This window comes from Lolium rigidum, chromosome 5 (genome assembly GCF_022539505.1).
Source record: "Lolium rigidum isolate FL_2022 chromosome 5, APGP_CSIRO_Lrig_0.1, whole genome shotgun sequence".
NCBI classification, from domain to species: domain Eukaryota; kingdom Viridiplantae; phylum Streptophyta; class Magnoliopsida; order Poales; family Poaceae; genus Lolium; species Lolium rigidum.
Window position 1 is genome coordinate 193,480,686 of NC_061512.1, and position 21,056 is coordinate 193,501,741.

At 44.5% G+C, this 21,056-nt stretch overlaps 1 protein-coding gene and 1 pseudogene across 1 annotated transcript; one reads left to right on the top strand and one right to left on the bottom strand.

The window, feature by feature from the left end:
• Window positions 1-4,593: 4,593 nt before the first annotated feature.
• Window positions 4,594-14,498, bottom strand: LOC124653363 (DNA mismatch repair protein MSH6). The gene is made up of 21 exons (XM_047192429.1): window positions 13,586-14,498; window positions 13,418-13,514; window positions 13,057-13,159; window positions 12,922-12,975; window positions 12,758-12,832; window positions 12,568-12,636; window positions 12,406-12,489; window positions 11,403-11,600; window positions 10,753-11,264; window positions 10,546-10,675; window positions 8,524-8,615; window positions 8,176-8,351; window positions 7,827-8,029; window positions 7,637-7,738; window positions 6,832-6,994; window positions 6,106-6,395; window positions 5,889-6,026; window positions 5,732-5,811; window positions 5,512-5,608; window positions 5,307-5,436; window positions 4,594-5,174 (listed from the first exon to the last, which is right to left on the bottom strand). The coding sequence occupies exons 1-21, from the start codon at window positions 14,448-14,450 to the stop codon at window positions 4,930-4,932; spliced, it is 3,903 nt and encodes a 1,300-aa protein (XP_047048385.1). The 5' UTR covers window positions 14,451-14,498; the 3' UTR covers window positions 4,594-4,929.
• Window positions 14,499-16,825: 2,327 nt separating this feature from the next.
• Window positions 16,826-17,437, top strand: LOC124656894 (annotated as a pseudogene).
• Window positions 17,438-21,056: the final 3,619 nt, after the last annotated feature.

The window sequence follows — 21,056 nt, forward strand, 5'->3', positions numbered from 1 at the left end:
ATATCAAAAAAATCTGAAATAAATCTGTATGTACATCCGGATGTGCTATGTTCACACACGAAATTTTGAGAGAAAAAGATTTTTCTTGTAGGATGTGTAAAAAGACAAATAAATGTCTCCTGAGAAGCTATGTATGAGCACCCAAAATTGTCTTTTTTAAACAAGTCTTAAAAAGTATCACTTTTTCCGAAATTTTGTGTGGGGACAAAGAATGTATGGGACCTAGAAATTTTTTCAGATTTTTTTGATATTTTAAAATATATTGATTATGCAGTAGGTGCATCTACGCCTGTGAGCCAAAGGCCGATTTCCCAAAAAAAAAAAAAAACAATGTATTCAGTGACTTCAGTCCCAACATCTAACGAGGAATGCATGATGTGTCAGCCCTTGAACTTTACAAAAGATTTATAAGTTATAACCCAGGGAAGTAGATACCGCTAATAATAAGGGTGCATAAGCAGAGCATGCATGATCTGAGATCTCGCGTCCATGCAAGCAATGGTGTGCAATCCTTGTCTTGCATCGTGAATTCGTGATACGAGACACAAAAAAATACAGTATGAACCTTGCACTACAAGTCTAGAATATTCACCTCCGCACCTAGGAATGGAATGGGACGGGGTCGAGAAGAACGATACGTACCTGCGACGAGCGACGAGAGCCAGTCCATGACCTCTCTCCTGGACTTGCACCCCAGCTGCGTGGCCTCCACCGCCACTGCCAACGCCCTGGACGGCCCCGGCGACCGGGCCGCCGCCGCATGGATGGACCACACGAACTGGTCGTGCGCCCAGTACACCATGTTCCCCAGGTCCGACAGCTTCCCGACCACCGCTAGATCCCTCTCGACCTTGCCGCCGCCGTCGCGGGGCGGCGCGCAGCGGAGATAGTAGCGCACCTCGCTCTGCACGACCTCCTCCTCCCACCCGACCCACTTCTTCGCCGCCGTCTTGCCACTGCCCTCTCCCGCGGCTGCCGGCGGAGGAGGAGAGCGCGAGCTCTTCATCATGGGAGGGCTGAGAGTCTACCACCACTACCAGTACTGTCTACCACCACCACCACCTGGCAGTGAACAAAAACCAAACGGGAGCGGCGGAGGAAGGCTTCAAACTGGTGGAGGATCGAGGGGTGGGGTCTGGGGGCAATTTATAGGGAGTGAACGTGAGAGATTTTGCACATAGTGCCCTGGAGTTCTGAGGTATTCCATTTCCCAGGTTGGCCCAAGTGTGAAAATCGGCAGTTTTTGGCCCTAATTAATTGTGCTGGGACATTATGTCCTAGGATTTCAGGTGCTTTTTCTTATGTGTACATCCATGCGGAAAATGACGAGCATAATGCATGAATGGGAGGGGAGGGGAGGGGCCAATTTATGCGCGGGAAATGGCGACCATGATATGTGAGAGGAGGGGACTGATGGGCGGGCAAATGGCGAGCATAATGTGTGCCAAAAATGGCGATCATGATAGTTATGTGAGGACGGCAACGGGGGGAGGGGGCTGATTTGTTGGCGGGAAAATGGAAATAGGGGTAGTTTATGGCCGGAACCAACGAGCATGAAATATGAAAGTGGGAATGGTATATGGGCCGGAAAATGGCGAGCATAATACAGAAGGTGTATTTATGCGCACAGATGTGGCGAACATGATACCGACAACCGCGGCCAGGGGAGGTTTGATCCGTGGGCCAAAAATGGTGAATATAATAGGTAGGGGAGGGGCGGATTTATCGGCGAAAAACGACGGGATTGACGTATGAGAGAGGGGATTGATAGATGGATGGGAAATGGTGGTGACCCTAGTATGTAAGGAAAGGGGACTAATTAATTTATGCGCGCGCTACACGCACGAGCGGTTTCCGATAAGCCTTGACCCTTGTCATAATGCCTCGGCGGTACCACTTTTACAAGCCCACTGCCAACATTAATTTGTTGGGCCGCGGGGAGGGGGTCTAATTTGCTAGGCGGAAAATGGAGAGCCGGGGGTTTATGGGCAGGAACCAACAAGCATGATATGTGAAAGGGAGACTGGTATATGGGCTGGAAAATGGAGAGCGTAATACACATGTATGATTTATGCGCACGGATGTAGCGAGCATGATACGCGAGAGCCGTGGCAGTGGAAAGGTTTGATTCGTCGGCCGGAAAATGGTGAATATGATAATTGGGGGAGCACCTGGATTTAATTATGGGCGCGAAACAGCAAGTTTAATGTGTGTGAGAGGGCGTTCATGGATGGACGGGAAATAATGAGCCTATTATCTAGGAGGCTAATTTATGGTTCAACCAAAATACCCAACTTTAAGCTCCAAGGATCAAATTCGATTTACAAGAAAATGCAAAAAAAAAAAAATCAGAAATGTACGCCTCTATATTATTTTATCACTAGTATAGAATAGCCCAGTTGTGGAGTGGTAAACCATTAATGGTGTACATTCGCACACCACCAACATGACACCATTAGTAAGTGGTACTAGTGGCGTGCGTTTAACGTGTAACTAATAATGAACATATTGTTGGTGTTCTGACGGAACCCCACTGGTAAACTACACTAGTGGCGTGTGCCTACTACCACTTGCCACAAATGTAATGTAATTTCAAAAATATAGATGAATTGAGGGGGTTTTCCAAAAAAAAGTTGTGGGTCACCTGACCCCATGGCTACGCGCCACTGATAACAAAATAAAAATAAATATATCATCCATGTATATCTCTTTAGTGCTTTCTTGACTTGCTTCCACTATATTTCTGGCTCTGCTCTATAATCCATCACATTACTCCAGATCATCGTTATCGATATTATGTGTAAAGAGGCTGGATAATTTTGTACGTAGTACAGCCCATTTCGTATGGGTCAAACCATAGTATGGCGTGTGCTTCTGCAGTGCTCGTGGAAAGAGAAGAAGAATCCCCAGGGTTGGTATGGTGGTTCATGCCATGCACACGTGGAAAGAGACATCTCTGGCTGGTGGCGGCAGTGCAGCGCCAACGGAAACGGCCTTGACGTGGCATGCCAGCCAGAGCGTCAAGCTGAACAAGAAAAGCAACTATGCGTCTATGCCTCAGCCATACCCTCCCCGGCCGACGCCAGACTTGCTCGGCGTTTGCTCAACCTGCTGTCATAATCATCATCCTTATGGTTATCAGCAAGAAGAAAAGGTTTGGACGATCCAAAGAGACATAAAACATTTGTCTTGATCTAAATCCATGATACCTTTGACACCTTGGATGCTTGACCATTTTCTCTTATGTGTCTCCGCTGCTACAAGCAAAGGAAAAAACGACGACACCAACCCCGAATTTTGGCCCATGTAAGTGTTATCCGTCTTCTAGAAAAACGATGAACACAACATGTACGTCCTCATTTAACAGATTGATAAGATAGACAATATAAGACATGTCATGGCAAGTTGCTAAACACAATGCATCATGTGTAAACCCTAGGCCAGAAGCTATCAAAGTGATAATGCCCTATACCTTTACACGTCATGTGGGCCCCGCTTCTAGATGCTCCGACCATTTCCTCCCACGTGTCTCTACTGGTCGTGTGCAAAGGAAGACGACAGCGCCAATCACAAATTTTGGCACCTATATAATCATTTTCTCATGCAATGTATTTTATTTTCTTTCTTTACATAAAAATTGATGCCCTACATTATTCTAACTTTTGGGGTACGGTGTGTCAGATAATCCGAACCTCGTGTTCTACTGAGTTCAGCGCGAATTTCAATAAAGTGTTGTATTCTATCCAACACCCAAAAAAAAAGTCCAGCGCCAATTTTCGACAACCCAGGCCCACAAGTTTAGATTTATTTTGGGACAGAGCCCACAAGTTGGGCATCAGATGGTTGAGGAGGCGTTTTCGACAACTCTGCCCGCAAGTATGATTTTGTAACAAAATTTCGTTGAAAGTTACAAAAAAAAATCCGGAACACAGTTTGGTTAAGTATGATTCAGTTTTTGTTCTAAATAAAAGGGAGAGAGCCCCCACTGCTACCACCTGACTTGTCGGCACAGGTTAAGTATCTCACCTGACTTGTAGGCCCAGGTTATCAAAATCAGTGTCCAACTTATTAAATTATGAGATATAGATTCTGTGAAACAAATTACTCTCCCCAAAAGATTTTGTTTTGTGATAAAAAAAAATTCCCTCCTTGTGGCTTTGTGATCTATGGCCCCAATAGTTGCGGTTTCCTGAAATTTCTTGAAAATAAAAGCCATGGACAAACTTTCTTTTTAGATGCACAGACAAACTTAGTAAAGCGTCAGGTGAACGATCATTTTAATTTTGAGTGTATATTGAAAAATAAAAAAAATGCTTTTGTGATGTTGAAAAATTAAATGTTGGCTTGGAATAACCCTCTATAGCTGTTGGGCGTTAGCCCCTAGTTAACCTATAATAGAAGTCACTTTGCACATATTTTAGGTTAGCTAGGAGACAGTAGTAGCAATTGCACCAACAGACAGTGAACTTCCTCGCATTTTACCAAAACTAACACACTAAGAAATCTCAACAGTACTTTACAGAGTCATGCTCATGTATCATGGACTGAGCACTTCTTTGCCAGGATATGCCATATGTGTGTGTGTTAAGACAGGTAGCAGCCTATGCAATTTGAGTAGAGAGGGAATGCTGAAGTGGACAAAAAGTTAAATTAGCTGACAGAATAGTTAATGATATACACAACTCGACGATATTCACTACTCGACCATCTACCCTATAGCTACAAACTGGGGAAGAAACCGCAGAGCTCAACCTTACAATTGGAGCAACATTTCCCTCCCTCTATAATCGTTCCATTGGTCATTACTAAACTAAGTAGTAAGTACCCCACGCCAACACAGCATTCTCAAAATGATGCCAATCCAAAAAGGCCATCAACTTTGCAAAAAATAGGGGCAATCTCCACTGATTAAATGGGTCCTGTATTTGGTTACCCTTCAGTAGCTTGCGCCCTGGCACGCGTCTGTACTTGACAAATCATGCTTAAACTTGCTGCCTGATCTCCTTGATGATTCCCTGCCTTCACAACATGGAACAAATCCCTGATAGTAGCAAAGTTATCCTCCTTCTGTGCACAGACCATCTTATCTTTAGTCGCACAGCGTCGCTTCCCATAATTGGCCTCAAAGTCAATTGACTTCTCATTAGCCCTCTGAAGCACTGATGCAGGTATTCCTGAATTAAGACAACAATATGAGCATGCATCACTTCCTGTTTCCTCTGGGATAACTACGTGAAAAGCTTCAGGCAAAAAGAGCACTTAAAATTTGATAAACTGAGAAACATAAATATTGGCTTGGAAGTAACCTGCTAATCGAGCAACATTTACACCATAGCTTTTGGGACATGAACCAGCTGTTAATCTATAAAGAAAAGTCACTTCTTCCAAACCACCTTCTCCAATGCCCACTTCGCAAGCCATATGGCAAAGTGATACCTATTGTGAGGTATTCAAATACAAAGGTTAAAACCTGTATATGACTGAACTCAAAGTATGATATGAACACTTTACCTTGTTATCCTCGTGTTCCACTGCTAACCTATGGTAGTGAGTAGAAAACAAGCCTAGACACTGCACATGACGAACTAGATAATCCAGAACAGATGCCCTGTTATAGTCCAAAATGCAGTAAATCAATAATCGCAATGTAATAGAAAACGAGATAACAAAATAACAAAAGAGTACCAGGAGTACATAACAACACAGTGTTAGGATCATTAATTGAACTTACGCAATAGCTTGTCCATCAGAAGTTGATGTGCCCCGCCCAAGCTCATCTAAAGCCACGAGAGAATTCTTTGTAGCTGATGACTAAAGTACAAGTTGAACTCAAGTAAGAAAGCATGCAAAATGCAGACAGCCATTCATATCTGGAAGGGAAATCTTACAAGCACAGAAGCTGTCTCCATGAGCTCCACCAAGAATGTACTTTGCCCAGCCATAATATGATCCCTTGCTCCCATGCGAACAAAGATGCGGTCAACAAGAGAAAGCTCCAAGTTTTCTGCTGGTACATTTGCTCCAATCTGTCAAAGAAACTGTACCGTTAGCAAGCAATGTTGACAGATAAGATGGTGGATTACCTGTGTTAAGGTGATGGATTACCTGTGCCAATATTATGGTGAAACAAACTTGACGCAAGAGAGTTGATTTACCGCCCATATTTGGACCAGTAAGAACAATAAAGCTGGCATTCCCTGGCCCACCCATCTTAATATTATTTGGTACGAAAGAACCCTTGCTTAATGAATCACTTCGAATAATGGGATGCCCAAGATTTCTTGCATGGAAAATAGGAGTATCTTCTGGACCAGAAGATTCCCTGATGATTGGACAGCAAGTTGGCCCCTCAAAATAATCACCCGCAATAGAAAGACTAATAAGAACATCTATCTCTGCATGATAAAACCAACAAAATATTTAGTGAGCTTTTGTGACAAACCATACTTTTAGTTGTTCGTCCTCATTCCCATAAAGATTTAGCACAATAATACAGAGGTATACATCTCTCCTAAGATGCAGAAGGCATGATAAATAGTACTACATATAAAGAAAAGTGATCAGTTGATTCACAGAGTATGCAAAACTAGTAACATTATCTCAATATAAATCCATCCATCCCTTTAAATTTGATATCACCCTTGTTGCTGCCTAGTAGCTAGAAATAGGGTACCAAGAACATACAACTACAATCACTTTTTTAGTAAGAAAATCCAAAAACTGGCAGATCAGGAGTATAGTGAAAAGAACAAAGAGCAATAAGGAGTTCGGCCTAACTGAGTTACTAAAAATGGTGTACAGGACAAAAAAAATCATCAGATGCAGTGTTACCAGCAACTACAGAAACCAACTGCCTCCACTTGCTGTGATGCTCAATAAAGAGATGGATTAGCTTCTGAAGAATGCCTTTCAATATTGCTTCTTTGTCTGCCACAGCCTTGGAAAGTTCTGATAGTAGTTGTTTTACTTCTGGTGTCCAGTACCGGTAGAACCCCTGGCCAAAAGTTGAAATTATGTTTAAACTTCAATTCATAACATATATCTTACTTTAAGTAAAACAACTATAAGCCTTTAGAATACATTTCAATATGTGTTCCGGCAAAATGCACAACTGCTCTAGTGCAGAGAGGTAATACAGGACAACATTTCCAGAACACATTGCTCATACTGGAAAAGTCCAAGTTTTCGAAGTGTTTGTCTTTTAAAGCCGCATCCACACACAAAGCGTATCCTAGGAATAAGATGTCTAAAAGGGGTTTCAAAGTGAATCCCACTGATGTTGTCCAACTAACGCCAAAGATGGATAGACTGAAAGGTTATGAACAAACAGAATTGGAACTAAACACGGAGACAGAGGCATGATAGTAAGTAAACAACCACCACCACACCACACCACCCCAACGCCACCCCTTCTTTTTATTTTGCGGGTAGCCACCCCTTCTTGTTGGTGGTGTGGAGTGTGGTATGTGCACACTAATGTGAAACTGATCAACTAGAAGAATGTTAAAGGTGTTAATTCTTTTGTTTTGTAACTGAAAACAACAAAATGCATCAACGTGCCAAATAACATGTAATAGTATCAGTACAGTTCCATACTTGCTTGTATTTAAGTACAAGAAGAATCATGGCTCCTTACCTTTTTTGTAGACTGCATCTCATAGTTACTAGGAACAGAACCTTTCAGGCTCTCAGACACTTCAATAAGGTAAGTATCCTTTCCAACATTAACATAATCAACCTGCACCACAGTCAACCAATTATTAGCGGTTGCTAAAGAAACTAATAAATGATCAGCAGTTTGAAACAGAAGTGCGACATAGCACTACCGACGAATCTCCGAGCAGCTCTCTTTGCTCCTTCAGGTACTCCTGTAGACTGGATTCAATCTCCTCTATGGCAGAGCAAGTGGCGTCATATTCAGGATCACAACCTTCAAGAGGTATGATTCGGCCATTACGGTCAGCTTCTGACCAATCAAATGCTGCCCTGAAGTAATCTAAAATTGACGATACATCTGGTAACCCTTTGCCTGTAAACAGTTGGCGTTTGCAAAGTGAGCTTACACATTAGAGGCAGTTAAACAATCTAATAAGAAACCAGGCCAAAGAAAGAAACAAATGAAGAGCAAAAGAGACATCGTGTAGCTTAACTAGTAAGGAAAGTTGTTATTACTACCTGGTGAAAGCAAATCATTTAGCAGACAAGACCCCTCTGCGCCTGTCAACACCCTAAGAGAAGAACATGCTTGGAACATCTGCTGGCAACCACGAAGAGCAGCAGTGAACTCCTGGAGCAGTCTCTTTGATGTGTCTTCATACTTAACAACTGACTTAGAACTCCCATTTTCACCACTGCAAAGAATGTGTAGATGAGTCATTCAGAATAATAGAGTAGATTTCAAAGGTCCAAAAGTAGAAAGGCAAAGCAAACTTCGATAGCTAAACTAGAGAAAAAATGACAAAATGCAAATGACTCGAGCTTGTTTTATGATAACACTACTAATAAGGTGTGATATTGAATTACCAGCTGGAGAAAAGGCGTGCAAGCAGGCGCTCCATGTCTGGGAGCCTAGATAAATCCTTACGCAACTGCATAGCACAATCATGCCCAACTCCCTGGAAAGATGAATTAAGGATTAAAAATAACAACAAAGAGTAAAATGACAAGGCATAATCACCCCGTCAAAAAAAACAAGGCATAATCATGCAAAACATGAAAGAAAATTTCTGGCTGCAATCCTTAGTATATGAAGTGAAAGCAGATGCACAATCAGGATATACTATTATATGGTAATCATCAGTTTGAAATGTCATAATTTTGTTCAAACATTTATAATAATGTTGCACTTCAATTCAATCTGAGGACTACAAATTTTCGACTATGAATAAATAAGCATCATACTTGGCAAACACATAGCAGTAATTGCCTCAAGGCTAAGATAGGGTCCATATATGGAGAGGTTTCCTTTGCTACTCTGAGATGAGCAAACAACACCACATTTTCTTTAAGCCACACAGGACAAAACAAGGGAACAATGTGATACTAGCAAGCATATAAGGCAGTTATAAGTACACAAGCACTTAACACCTCAATCGTAATTAGATGCCAACAGCCTTCAAACAAACATACTGTACTGACACGTAATAAAGGGCGTCAGAAAAATAGAATGCTTTTAATTACTTCCATCAATTGTGTTGATTGGTCTACAGTATAATCCTTTGTGAGGAAAATAGTAACCATATGGAGATATTTGTGATTTTCCACATGTATATACTGAAAGATATAATGTATGCGAGAGTATCATATTTTGCTCATGCCCTCACGCTGCTCCCTGGCTGGGACGGTACCAGGGTGGCCTGAACCCTCGACCCGGTCGACGTGACTTCTTTCTTTGGGCAGGCATGTCCAAGGATATCGAATTCGCAAGGCCCCATGCAATGGTGGTGGCTTGCCCCTTTCCTTCAGCTTGGGGTGGATGCCAGAGCGGTAGTCCCATAGTATGCAGGTGGTGGTTCGGTGCAGTCAGGACTGCAGGGTGGCCAGCCAGTGCGGCAGTGCAGTCTGCTCACACTCCCTGGGTGCGTTAGTCAGCAGCATGCCAGATATTACTGGCGGTGCAGCATCCGGTGGTGCCTGGTCATCTTCACCCTTTTTTCACAATGGAACCAGTGCCAGATCTAGCTCTCTCAGCAGGAAAGATGATGCACATTGATGCCTGAGTGATGATGCACCAGGTTTTATCCTTAGCAGAGTTTGTGGTTCACACATTTTGGTGCATATTTGTTGTGGCTGGTTATGGGTGTTGTGCGTATGTCTGCAGTGTAGATCTTGTTTGTCTGCTTGAGGGCTCCAGGCAAAACTTCAGATAGGCGTCTGAGCCCGTTATATGTTTTTTGGCAGTTTTTTCCATTAATTCACTCGCCAATTATTTTGTTCTATAGTGAAATGAGATAGATGTCGCTTTAAAAATAATATAGATGCAAGCACTTACGTATCTTACGCTGTATACATTTTAAAAGAAGGAAAGAAACAAAATATGGGTTTGTGATATTATAATCTATATGGTTCATTTCAGTGCTCTCTCTCGATATGGTTCATTACATGCCTGTGATCGTTCTCTCTCAAGCTAGGTTCGGTACCAGTGAAGTCTGTATTAATTTGGGATTGGTGACTCCATCCTATGAACCGGGAAAAACTTAAGGGTATGTCATGCTTTGCCGCTTCCTACTAAGGCTTAGTGAAACAAGGTGGTATGCACGGTTTACCATCTCATGCTTCCACACTAATTTTTCACACTATCTCCTGGTACACAAACTAATGCTGCATTACTTTGGAAGTATCTGAAGCATAACTGTTGCATGTAGATCAAATTTTGCCCAAGCAAAACAAAACCCACCCAAACAATAGCTTTGTATTACTTTGTTAAGTCTTCATTGCTTTTTTGCTACAACTATGATAAAAAGAAACATCTCCATAAGATCCTACTCAAAAATAAAAACAGGCTTATGCTGTTAGGAAGATTTTTTTTACATCAAAGACACAAACCTTGAAAATAGCGATGGCACCTTGACGCTGTAGTATTGCTTTGCAATTGTACAAAGGCCTTACAATCCACCGCTTGAGCAACCTTTTTCCAAATCCAGTAACACAATGATTCAATTGTTCATACAAGGTCCTGAAAGTATACACAAAAGTATGTTGACACAGAGTTCAATTTCTAGTCAAAACTAAACAGATTGAAGCAGGCAGTACCCTGAGAGACCACCAGTTGCATTCTCTAAGATATCCAAATTTTCAAGTGCTGCTGCATCGAGTATCATATGCTTCCGGGTGTTCTTGATGATCCCAGAACAGGTAAGGGGCTCAAACTCAGCACATGGAAGCATTTTGTTATACAGAAAGACTTGCTTCAAATAAAACAAAGAACCTCCCAGAGCAGAAAGCGCATATGCTTGATCACCAGCTCCAATTAGCTCACTTAATAGTTCAGGCAGACAGCCCATATTGCTTTGTGCACCATCAGTGTTTTGCGATACAGCAAGATTATCCAATGAGCTGTAGTACTGCTCTACCTCATGAATAGTTTTCTCTGCATCCCAAAATTCTTTAGATGGAAGCAAATCATTTATCAAAGGGTTTCTTGTATTATTTTTCAGTGCCCTCTCAGTTTCTGGACTCAACATCTTAGCTGGCTTTACGATTTCCACAGGTCTCATTTCAGATAAAACTGAACATAACACATGACGCTCAGCGTCATCTTGGAACTGAAAAACAACAATTGTATAATGATAAGAGACTACACAATAAACAATGCGGTTTTCGAGAAATTCATTTAGTTTGATTGTTGTTTTTTACACGTAAGTACACCTGAAAATAAATGTAAGTAACATAAAACCACCAACCTGGCCGACAATGAATTTGCTTGTAGAAACATCAATTATACAAACACCAATTGTGTGACCATCTTGACTCTTCTTTGCGCTATATTGGGAATCTTCAGTCACAGACAAGATGTATGACGGATCTGGATTTGACAGAAGGGACTCTCCTTCTGTCAGTGTTCCTTTTGTGACCAATGCACATATTTCACGCCTCACAACCTGGAGGGAGTAAAGCAGGACAATCACAAGAATAAATATGGTCATGTTCCCAACATGCAAATAACAACATATGAATATACAAAAAAAAATACAACCACAGGACAATCACAAGAATAAATATGGTCATATACAAGGTTTTGGCTCCCGAAAGAAAAAAATTCCCGAGGGTGCTCGGGATTCCCGGTTCCCGTGGTAACCGAGAAATCCCGACCGGTTCCCAAGCAAATTCAAAAACTAAAATTTGAATTCAAAATTTGTAAGAAAGGGTTATTTCGAGTCGGAACTAGAGTTATACACAACCTGGCTTCTAACTAAATGGTCAATCTGCATCCATTGCTCTATATCCGTGCCCTAGGTCTGCGGTTCGAACTTTGTCGTCCACAATTTTTGCATAATTATGTGAAATTGACCATAAATTTGACACAGACAGAGACAATAATCGTTAAAAAGAAAGAGGAGGACAAGAAAATCGAACACTGAACCTAGCGCTGCGCACAGTTGACTGGAACCACCAGGCCATCCATACAGCTCATGCTACTTTGTAGACTATGTGTTATTTATCTACTTTTATGCGTTTAAATTCAAAAAATTCAAAACAAATCGGGATTTTTTGACCGGTTAGAGTGTTTACCGGGGGTGCTCGGGAAACCCGGTTACTGGTCGGTAACCAGATTTCCCGACCGGTAACCAAAACCCTGGTCATATATGTTCTCAAACAGAAAAAATAGTCATATTTGGAATATATATTTTAGGTCATGATAGGTATAACAGAATTGGTAACATTGACCATGGAATGTAAACAAACCTTGTCTTTTGTACCCGTCTCTTTACGGCGAAGATCAAGCTGGTCAGGAGTTTCAGTCTGCTCTACAACCAGAACGCGGTAACCCTGTGATGCAATGGATGTTATTGTCAAGATGAAAAACTCTGCTCTTGATGAATAAAATTAAATCAAATATGTCCTAACCTTCTGCGCCAGTTTCTCCAAATTCACTGCTAAATTCTTCTCTGGGAAGCCACAGTGGGGTTGGTCACCCTAACATAACAGGATGCAAAACAAATAAGCAGAAGAGTTCTGGATCACAACACAAGGGAAGATAAAAACTGGAAAGTAGAGTGATAGCAGAAAAACCAATAAGCAGAAGGAATCTTCATACCTTCATGTATTGAAGATCAAGGTCCTTTGCCCCAACATGAGCATCCATCTCATACAATTCATAGAACTTTCCCATCTGATTCAAATTCATGGAAGAATGAATAATCACTAAACTAGGCGGCCTTAATTTAGTACCCAATATGCAGTGGACAAATATAAATGTACCTTAAAGAACAGAACCTTGTCCATGTGCTGTGATTTGAATTCCCACCATTGCCTCTATTAACCAAGATTAACGGTTAGCATTACAGACAAGTTACACAATAGAAAAGGGGTGTATTGTCAACATGAGCATACTACCTGTCCACCTGTCAAGTTTTTGAGGAATTGCGGAGGTAAGGAGAGAGTTCGTGGATCATAGGCTGGGTTTCCAGGAGATCTCCCTTTTGCATCTTTGCGCCCTCTACAGTTGAAAACCCATCATAACTAGTAAGTAAATTCTAAAACCCGTAAGAAAAGAAATTTGGTAAAGCAAAGTGTATGCCTAGAATATAAAGATTCCATTAATTCTGACCATATGTTTAACCAGATATACACCTAATAGTTTGAACAATGCTGTAAAATGCCTCCACCTAGCTGTCTAACTGCTATGATTTAATCCCAACTGCTATGATATGAACTGGAAAAGGAAATAAGCTAATTAGTATCCAAAAGTACTCACTCCGCAAGGAATTTGAACTTGTCCCCCTGCCGCTGCCCAAAGCGCTCAGCCAGGTCACCAGTAAGAGCAAGGTGAGCATTCTCTAATTTGTTCTCCCCTGTAACAACATCAGCAAAATCAGAGACTGAATAACCAAACTGAATCGACAATTCAGATTCCATTGCTCACCTCTACCGCAGCTTGTTGGCACTACTTTCAATTCAGCTTTCGGAGGCGTGTTATCAAGCTGAAAGCTGAACTTTTTAGCGCAGCCCAATGTAGCGACATCCACGTTTTTCCTCTTGGTCGACAGCGTCGACCCAGACGACGCGGATGCAGAACCCAGACCAGGCGTTGACCGCAGTGTTGATGCTGCACCTGAAACGGACAGGGAGGTCCTCCTTTTCTTCCCCTTGCTCGAGCTGACGGTCAGAACCTCTTCCTCCTCGTCCAAGTCCACCTCCTCGGACTCATCCTCCGGGGCGGCGTCCTTCCTCCAGTCCTCGTCCTCGGTGTCCTCGTCCTCCGGCGCGGCCGGCGCCTTGGCCTCCGCCGTGTCGGACATACGCCGGAGCCGCCGCAGCTTCCTGGCCGGCGGCGCCGGGGGCGACGGAGGGGGAGGGGCCCACTGGAACTTCTCGTTGCCGAGGTCGACCTCCTCCTCCTCCCCGTCGTCATACGCCACGCGGTGCCGGCGGGCGGCCCCGTCGTAGGCTTCCACCCTCCCCTCGTACCACGCCTCGTCGAGCGGCCAGTACACCCGCAGCCGCCGCCCCACCGCCTCCGCCGCGGGCGCCGCCGGGGCATCCGGTTTCTTGGCCTTCGGCGGCGGCGGAGGAGGAGTGGGCTTGGGAGGGGGAGGGGAGGGCACCACGAGGGGGGGTTTCTTGGCCTTAGGGTTGAGCGGCGACGGGGAGGGCTCTGCGGCGGGCTTCGGGGTGGTGGCGGCGGCGGATGGGGGTGGGGACGGGGATGGGGAGCCGAAGAAGGCGGTGATCTGGCTCTGCTTCCGGATGAGAGGGGAGCGGCCGTTGCTGAGGCGGCGCGACGCCATTGGAGAAGGAATGGATGCTCTCTTTTCCCGAGGGGTTTAGGGCTTTGGTGGGGGATTGGTGGAGCCGTGGAGGCGGTGAAATAGGAGAGAGGTGGGTGGAGTGGAGGGAAATGGCGCGGGGTGGTGGCGGGAAACGGAGGGAAGAGATGGGGGAGGCGGCGAGGTTCTGCCGGTGTGCCGGCCGAGCGCGGGGAGGAGAAGGGCCTGGGTGCGAGCCTACTGGACCCAGGTCGGCCTCGTCTTGGGCTTCACTGGGAAAAAGAAACTACTCACTTTTATGAAAATTAAATTTCAAACCGGATAATTGCTCGAACTCTAATAAAATTATTTGCAGGTTTCTCGCTTTCTCAATATCGTGTTCCACAAAGTGAATCGTATCATTGGTGTATTGAAGAATATATATATTATACCATCGATAAGTGATGGACTACCGCTTTAATTTGCCCATGAGATTTTGCATGCTCCATAATTTTAGCTAGCATATCAGCCACTATATTAAATAGCATGGGTGATAATGGATCATCTTGCCGTAAATATTTTCTCATCTAAAAGTACTACCTTTCAAGGCCATCATTGACTTTGATGGCTACACTTCCTTTCGAAAACAAAGTTATGGAATGAAGCGTGCCACCGATAAAAAAAAACTTGCATTCTAAGTTTTTTGCTGAAGGAAGGACCACTTAGTTTTATCATAGGATTTTCAAAATCGACCTTTATGATTACTCTATTCATCTTTTTTTGCAATGTAACTGATCAAATGTTCCATGCAAGGTCACAACCCCATCAAGGATATATCTTCCTTGCATGAAGGCAGTTTGAGTAGGGCGAACCAAGACATGATCAGCCACAGAATTAAACCTAACAGTAGTTGCTTTCATGAAAATATTAACACAATCATTAAGAAGGCTATTGGCATATGATGTTAAATCTTTTCTGCTTCATTAAAATGACCTCACCGAAATTTAGCGAAAAAGCTCCAATTGTTCGGCATGGAGAGCACTGAAAAAGCTCAAGCAAGTCCGTTTTGATTATCACCTAGAAATTCGGATAGAACTCGGCTAGAAAACCATTCGGGTATGCCGCTTTATTGTGTTTCATCTGAAAAATCGCCTTATTTACTTCCTCCTCGGTATAAGGAGCAGTAAGGAGAGCATTTTTCTCGTCGAAAACTTGAGAAAGGGTCATCAATTTGGGTTTCATCCATCGAGGAGTTACCTTCCTCTAGATCCCCAAACAAATTACCTTTATGGAACAACAGCTGCAGCAGGCCGTGAAACACCGGGTGAACATGTGGGCAATGTCGCAGCGACGACCGGCCCAACTGCGGTGACCACTTTGAGCATCACTCAAAGTTGTGATCGTGCTTGGCTTGATCGTTCATTTGTTGTTGGACCTGCACTAGTAGACTGTTGCAGCTGCTGAGATCTATCTGCGGTTGTACGTATTCAGCGGCGACGACTAGGCGAATGATTAGGACGAGAGAGAATAAGCATGTGGTCGTCATGAATTTAATGAGACAAGAATGGAACATGTTAGCGCATTCTCCTTGTTATGCATTGTGAATTTGGTGATAACTACAATAAGACCTGTCCGTAGATTTTAGAGGCCCTGGGGCGACACGCCACCAAAAGCTTCTTCAGAAGAATTCCTTAAAGATATCTATCTGTACTAAATTTTTGAATATTGCTCAAGGTTTAAATTATGATTGATGTTCTTAGACCCTGTAACAATTTTCGTCAACCACCGCCACTTGGTCACACGAAAGCCAAGCTTTGGGTTACCCTAAAAAAAAGCCAAGCTTTGGGTCGAATAGAGCAAACGTAATTTAAAATATTACTTAAAGTTTAAAGGATGATTGTGGTTGTGTTACTGGTTTGCAAATATTCTGGTCTCTAGGAGCTGCATCGCTGAAGGATTTTTTTGCCTTGAGCATGTAGTCGGCTCGGTGTCATTTGGTTTTCCCTTTTCCGAGAAGACCTCCGTTTCGGGTTCCAGAAGGATCGAGCTTGGGGTTGCTACGGTTAGCCGCAAGGCCGTGCCAGTCCAAATTTGGTTTCTCTGAAAAAAGATGTCCAAATTTTGTTTCTAAAAAGGAATAAAACAGACTCCGTATATATTTTCAAAAAATATAAGGGATAAAAACGGGCCACCGTCATATGAAGCCAACCTCGCATCTCCGTTCGGCTACATACCCCAAACTCCCAAAGGACGAAGAGAAAAAAAAAATCTACAGCTTGAATCCCTCCGGTTCCTCCCGGCTCCCGCGAGTGAGGGTCTTCCGATTTGTTATTTTCTTTGGTTGGATCAGGAGATTCTGAACAAGCAACCCGGCTGCAAGACTGGGAGAAAAGTGCCTCCGTTTCCGATCCCCGGCAATGTCTCCGGCCACCTCGGCCGCAACAGCGGGGCGAAAGCGCAAAGGTGCACCCGTTCGACCACGCACCGGCTGCAAGCGCCAACGAACCCCCGCTCCAGCGCAGCAGGAAACGAGCGGCTGGGCGTTGCTCCCTGCCGACATGGTCCGCCTCATCGGCTGGCAGCTGCTGGCCGAGGACGTGGTGGACTACCTCACGTTCCGCGCCGTCTGCTCCGGCTGGCGCGCTAGCACGTCCAGGCCGGACCCTGTCTCCGCCTTGAGCAAACCGTTCCTCCGCCCGCGCGGCTGGGTCGCGCTCTGCGACGGCGACGAGGCGCCCCTAGACGGCGCCTCCTGCTGCGAGTGCGAGATCACCTTCTTCCACACGCGCACGGCTTCCACAAGGTGATCAAGGACCGCGGATCTATGCTCCACATGAGCGCCTTCGTCTGCTCTTCACCCTTGTTCCCCTTCTTCTCGGTGGTTGCCCATTTCCCCGGGAAACCCGTGGCGCTGTGGACGCAGCCAGGCCGCGTGGCGTGGAAGTTCATCCGCCATGGCCTGGATATTATGAACATCCTGCCCTTCCAAGGCATGCTCTTCGCCACCGTGAGGTCGACAAAGCAGATAGTGATGGTCTACCTGAACGAAAGTAGGGTAGAAGTATTTGGTAGGGTAAGAGCCGTGCCTCATACGGGCGGCCAGGTATCCATTATATATAGGGTAGCACATTACAAATACATGATAAAATACGTACATACGTATACAATCTATACAGGGTAGTTTAACACCCTCCCACAATCTCAGCCACTATGAAGGTTGAGATTGCGCCTGCAATGTTGAAATACTGGTAGAGGTAGAGGTTTTGTAAATATGTCAGCCAACTGATCCTTGGAAGAGATGAACTTGATCTGAAGCAACTTCTTAGCTACCCTTTCTCGAACAAAATGGAAATCCACCTCAATATGTTTAGTACGAGCATGAAACACAGGGTTCGAAGAAAGGTATGTCGCTCCAATATTATCACACCAAAGTATAGGTGGACGACTCTGAGATATGCCAAGTTCTCCAAGCAGTGCCTGTATCCAGATGATTTCAGCTGTTGCATTTGCAACAGCCTTATACTCTGATTCTGTACTGGACCGCGATACAGTGGCACCAATATAAGTAATGCGCATACCTGCTCCATTGGCTGTGTGAACATGATCCTTGCCATTGTACTGTTCCTTCACCTGAAGCTTGTCGAGCTCGTTGGTGAGATGATCTGTTGCGCCAGTATCAGCATACCAGCTGGGATCCACGGGAAAGGATGCTGTAGACCCGTGGTGGTGCGTGGAGACGGAGAAGGCAGCAATTTGTTTCTCCATGTTCCGGCCATCATTGCCAGCACCAAGGAAATTCTTGTCATATCTCTTAAAGCAGCAAGAGGCAACATGTCCTGTCTTGGTACAGATTTGACAAACAGGGCGGTTGCTAGATCCACCATTAGTAGGGACTCCGCGGTACTGTCCCGACGGCGGCTGTGAGGAGAAATTGCTCTTCGGGCGATAGGTCTGCTGCTGCTGATTTCCTTTGTAAGGTGCTTTGGAACCAGCAAGGTTTGCTGACATCTGAATATCAGACTGAAGATCAGTTTTCCTCTCATCTATGCGCTGCTCGGTGCCTAGCATCTGGGCATATATATCCTTCAGCGGCATGGGATCTGTAAGAGCACGAGCTGAGACAAGTTGCACAAGAGAATCATAGTCTTGATCGAGCCCGTGCATGAGATAACCGGTGAACTCCGCGAGTGGTAAGAGGCTGGCCAATGGACATCAGCGAATCTGCGAGAGCTTTCACCTCATTGTAGTAGACGGAGATCTTCTTGTCCTCCTTCTTGCACTTCTGGAGAGCACCACGAATCTGCATGGAGCGAGAGACAGTCTGCGAGGTAAAGCTGGCCTCAAGAGTGCTCCACGCATCAGCAGAGGAGGTAGCAAACAAGATGATTCCCTGGATGTCTTCAGTCGAGGTGGTCATAATCGCCAAGAGTAGCGCTGCATCCTGCTGGTGCCAGGCGGTAAACACCGGGTTGTACATCAGCGGAGGAGCCTTGTCATCCGTCGCCAATGCAGGGTTGGCGATCGACTCGGCTGGACATGGGAAAGTTCCATCGACGAACCCAGTAAGGAGATGGCTGCGGAGCACGTTGAGAACCTGTGCCCGCCAGTAGAGGTAGTTGCCACCATTGAGGCGTATGGTGACGTAGGGGGCGAAATTAAACGGCCCCGACGATCCGCCGGTGGAGGAGCCACCACCGCCGCCACCAAAGTTGAGGACGGGATCAGAGAGCTTGGGCGCGGATGCGGACACAGTTTTGGAACTGACCGAACCCGCGGAAGTCAGCGAGGACATCGCCATCGATTTGCAGCGGAAGAGGAGTCGCCGGCGTGAAACCGATCTAGGTCAGCCGCCGGGCTCTGATACCATGAACGAAAGTAGGGTAGAAGTATTTGGTAGGGTAAGAGCCGTGCCTCATACGGGCGGCCAGGTATCCATTATATATAGGGTAGCACATTACAAATACATGATAAAATACGTACATACGTATACAATCTATACAGGGTAGTTTAACACTACCCTCCATGCAAGTTCTCCCTCGCTTACGCTCCAGACTCATTGGCCAACAAGAAGATATGGTGCGAGTACCTCGTGGAGTTCGCCGGGCGTATGATGCTCGTGGTGCAACATGGAACCACGGAGGCTGGTGATGCGAGGGCATGGCCGAATTGCGCCTTCAAGATCTTCGAGGTGGACATCCGTGACCAGAAGCTGCTACCAATCCGCAGCCTCGGTGACCAGGCTCTGTTCCTCCACACCGACCGGTGCCTGTGTGTCCCCACCATGAACCTGCCCGTCCATCCGCGGCGACTCGGTTTATTTCACTATGCCACGCAAGCCTGTCGTGATGCAGTCTCTCGCAAGTGGTTTGTCCGAGGATCTATCTGCGCTGTGCCAGATACACGACATGGAGGAGGAGATAGTACGCCCGTCCGTGCGACCCTTCGCCATTGTTGATCATCTTCTCACGTATTGCCATCATTTAGAGTGGGCATGGGGACTCATGTTTCACGAGTTCCACTGCATACCGGAATCTTTCAAGGAGCTGCACGAGAAAATACAAGCACATTATTCTCGAGTTCGGATTCCACGCAATCTGTAGCAGCAGAAGGTGCAGAGTCCAAACTTTGTCATAGTGGATGAGTGTAAGAAATGAACTTTTGTGTAGAGAGACTCTTTTGGGTTGTTTTCTTATCACGAAGACTTTATTATTATGATGAAACCCGGAAATTCAATTTAGCTTCGGGATGCGTATGCTCCCTCTACCAAAAAAATCATATTTCGAAGTGTCGAAATTTTTTGACAAAAAATTCTACATGCATATCTCCATAATATATGTGCGTTCGTAGTTTCATGAAAAACTAATCTTTTTGTGGTCTATGTAATACAGAGAAAATTTATCTTCTAACAAGCATTATTTTTTATGAAACGACTTTGTGAGCGTGTAGCACGTAAAGGCGTACGTACGAATTTTTTATTTTAATTTTTTTATAATTCAAAATATGTGTAAGATGCATTTCAAAATGAAAGTAGTACCACTATCCGTACGCTTACCATTGACGAGATGATCTGCATATGCTCCCATGTTTCAAAACACCACTCCCAAACAATCAAACTCATAGTCTTTCCTTACGTGACTCTGTGTGATATGTGCGTGAGTTTTCTTGCAATTTTTGGTGAACACTGTTCAGTTATGGAACTGGTTTTACCAACATACTTATCTTTTTGCGTAGAATTTTTTCCTTTTAATTGTGCGACTAACAATACATGCATATAAATAATAGAATGAAGTGGCGCAAGCTTTGATATATATAGCCCCCAATAACTAGCGCTGAATGCCCGTGCCTAACTTCGGTCATCAAGTTTTTTTTCTGGCTGCATACGTAAACATCAACCTAAAACACGTGAGTATTTCAACATTTCAATGTTAACACCATTTAAAAAAGCATGCGATGTCATGGAGCATAGACAAGTTTAAGTGGCATTTAACCGAAAGGTTTCTTTGTTTCTCTTTGTTTCACTAATGGGAGCGACTACATTTTCTAACCTTGTTCCATGCATGTCTTATTTTTTCCTCCGTCGTATGCTCTTCCGGTTCTTTATCCTACCAAAGCGTCTCTTTGTCTTATCTGTTGATCTTCCTCAATTTG

Coding starts and splice junctions, on each gene's coding strand:
- LOC124653363 (XM_047192429.1), bottom strand. CDS start 14,450: ATGGCGTCGCGCCGCCTCAGCAACGGCCGCTCCCCTCTCATCCGGAAG. Junction 11,265..11,402: donor GCAAATTCATTGTCGGCCAG/GTTGGTGGTTTT, acceptor GTTGTTTTTCAG/TTCCAAGATGACGCTGAGCG. Junction 8,616..10,545: donor GTGCCATCGCTATTTTCAAG/GTTTGTGTCTTT, acceptor TCATCTTTCCAG/GGAGTTGGGCATGATTGTGC.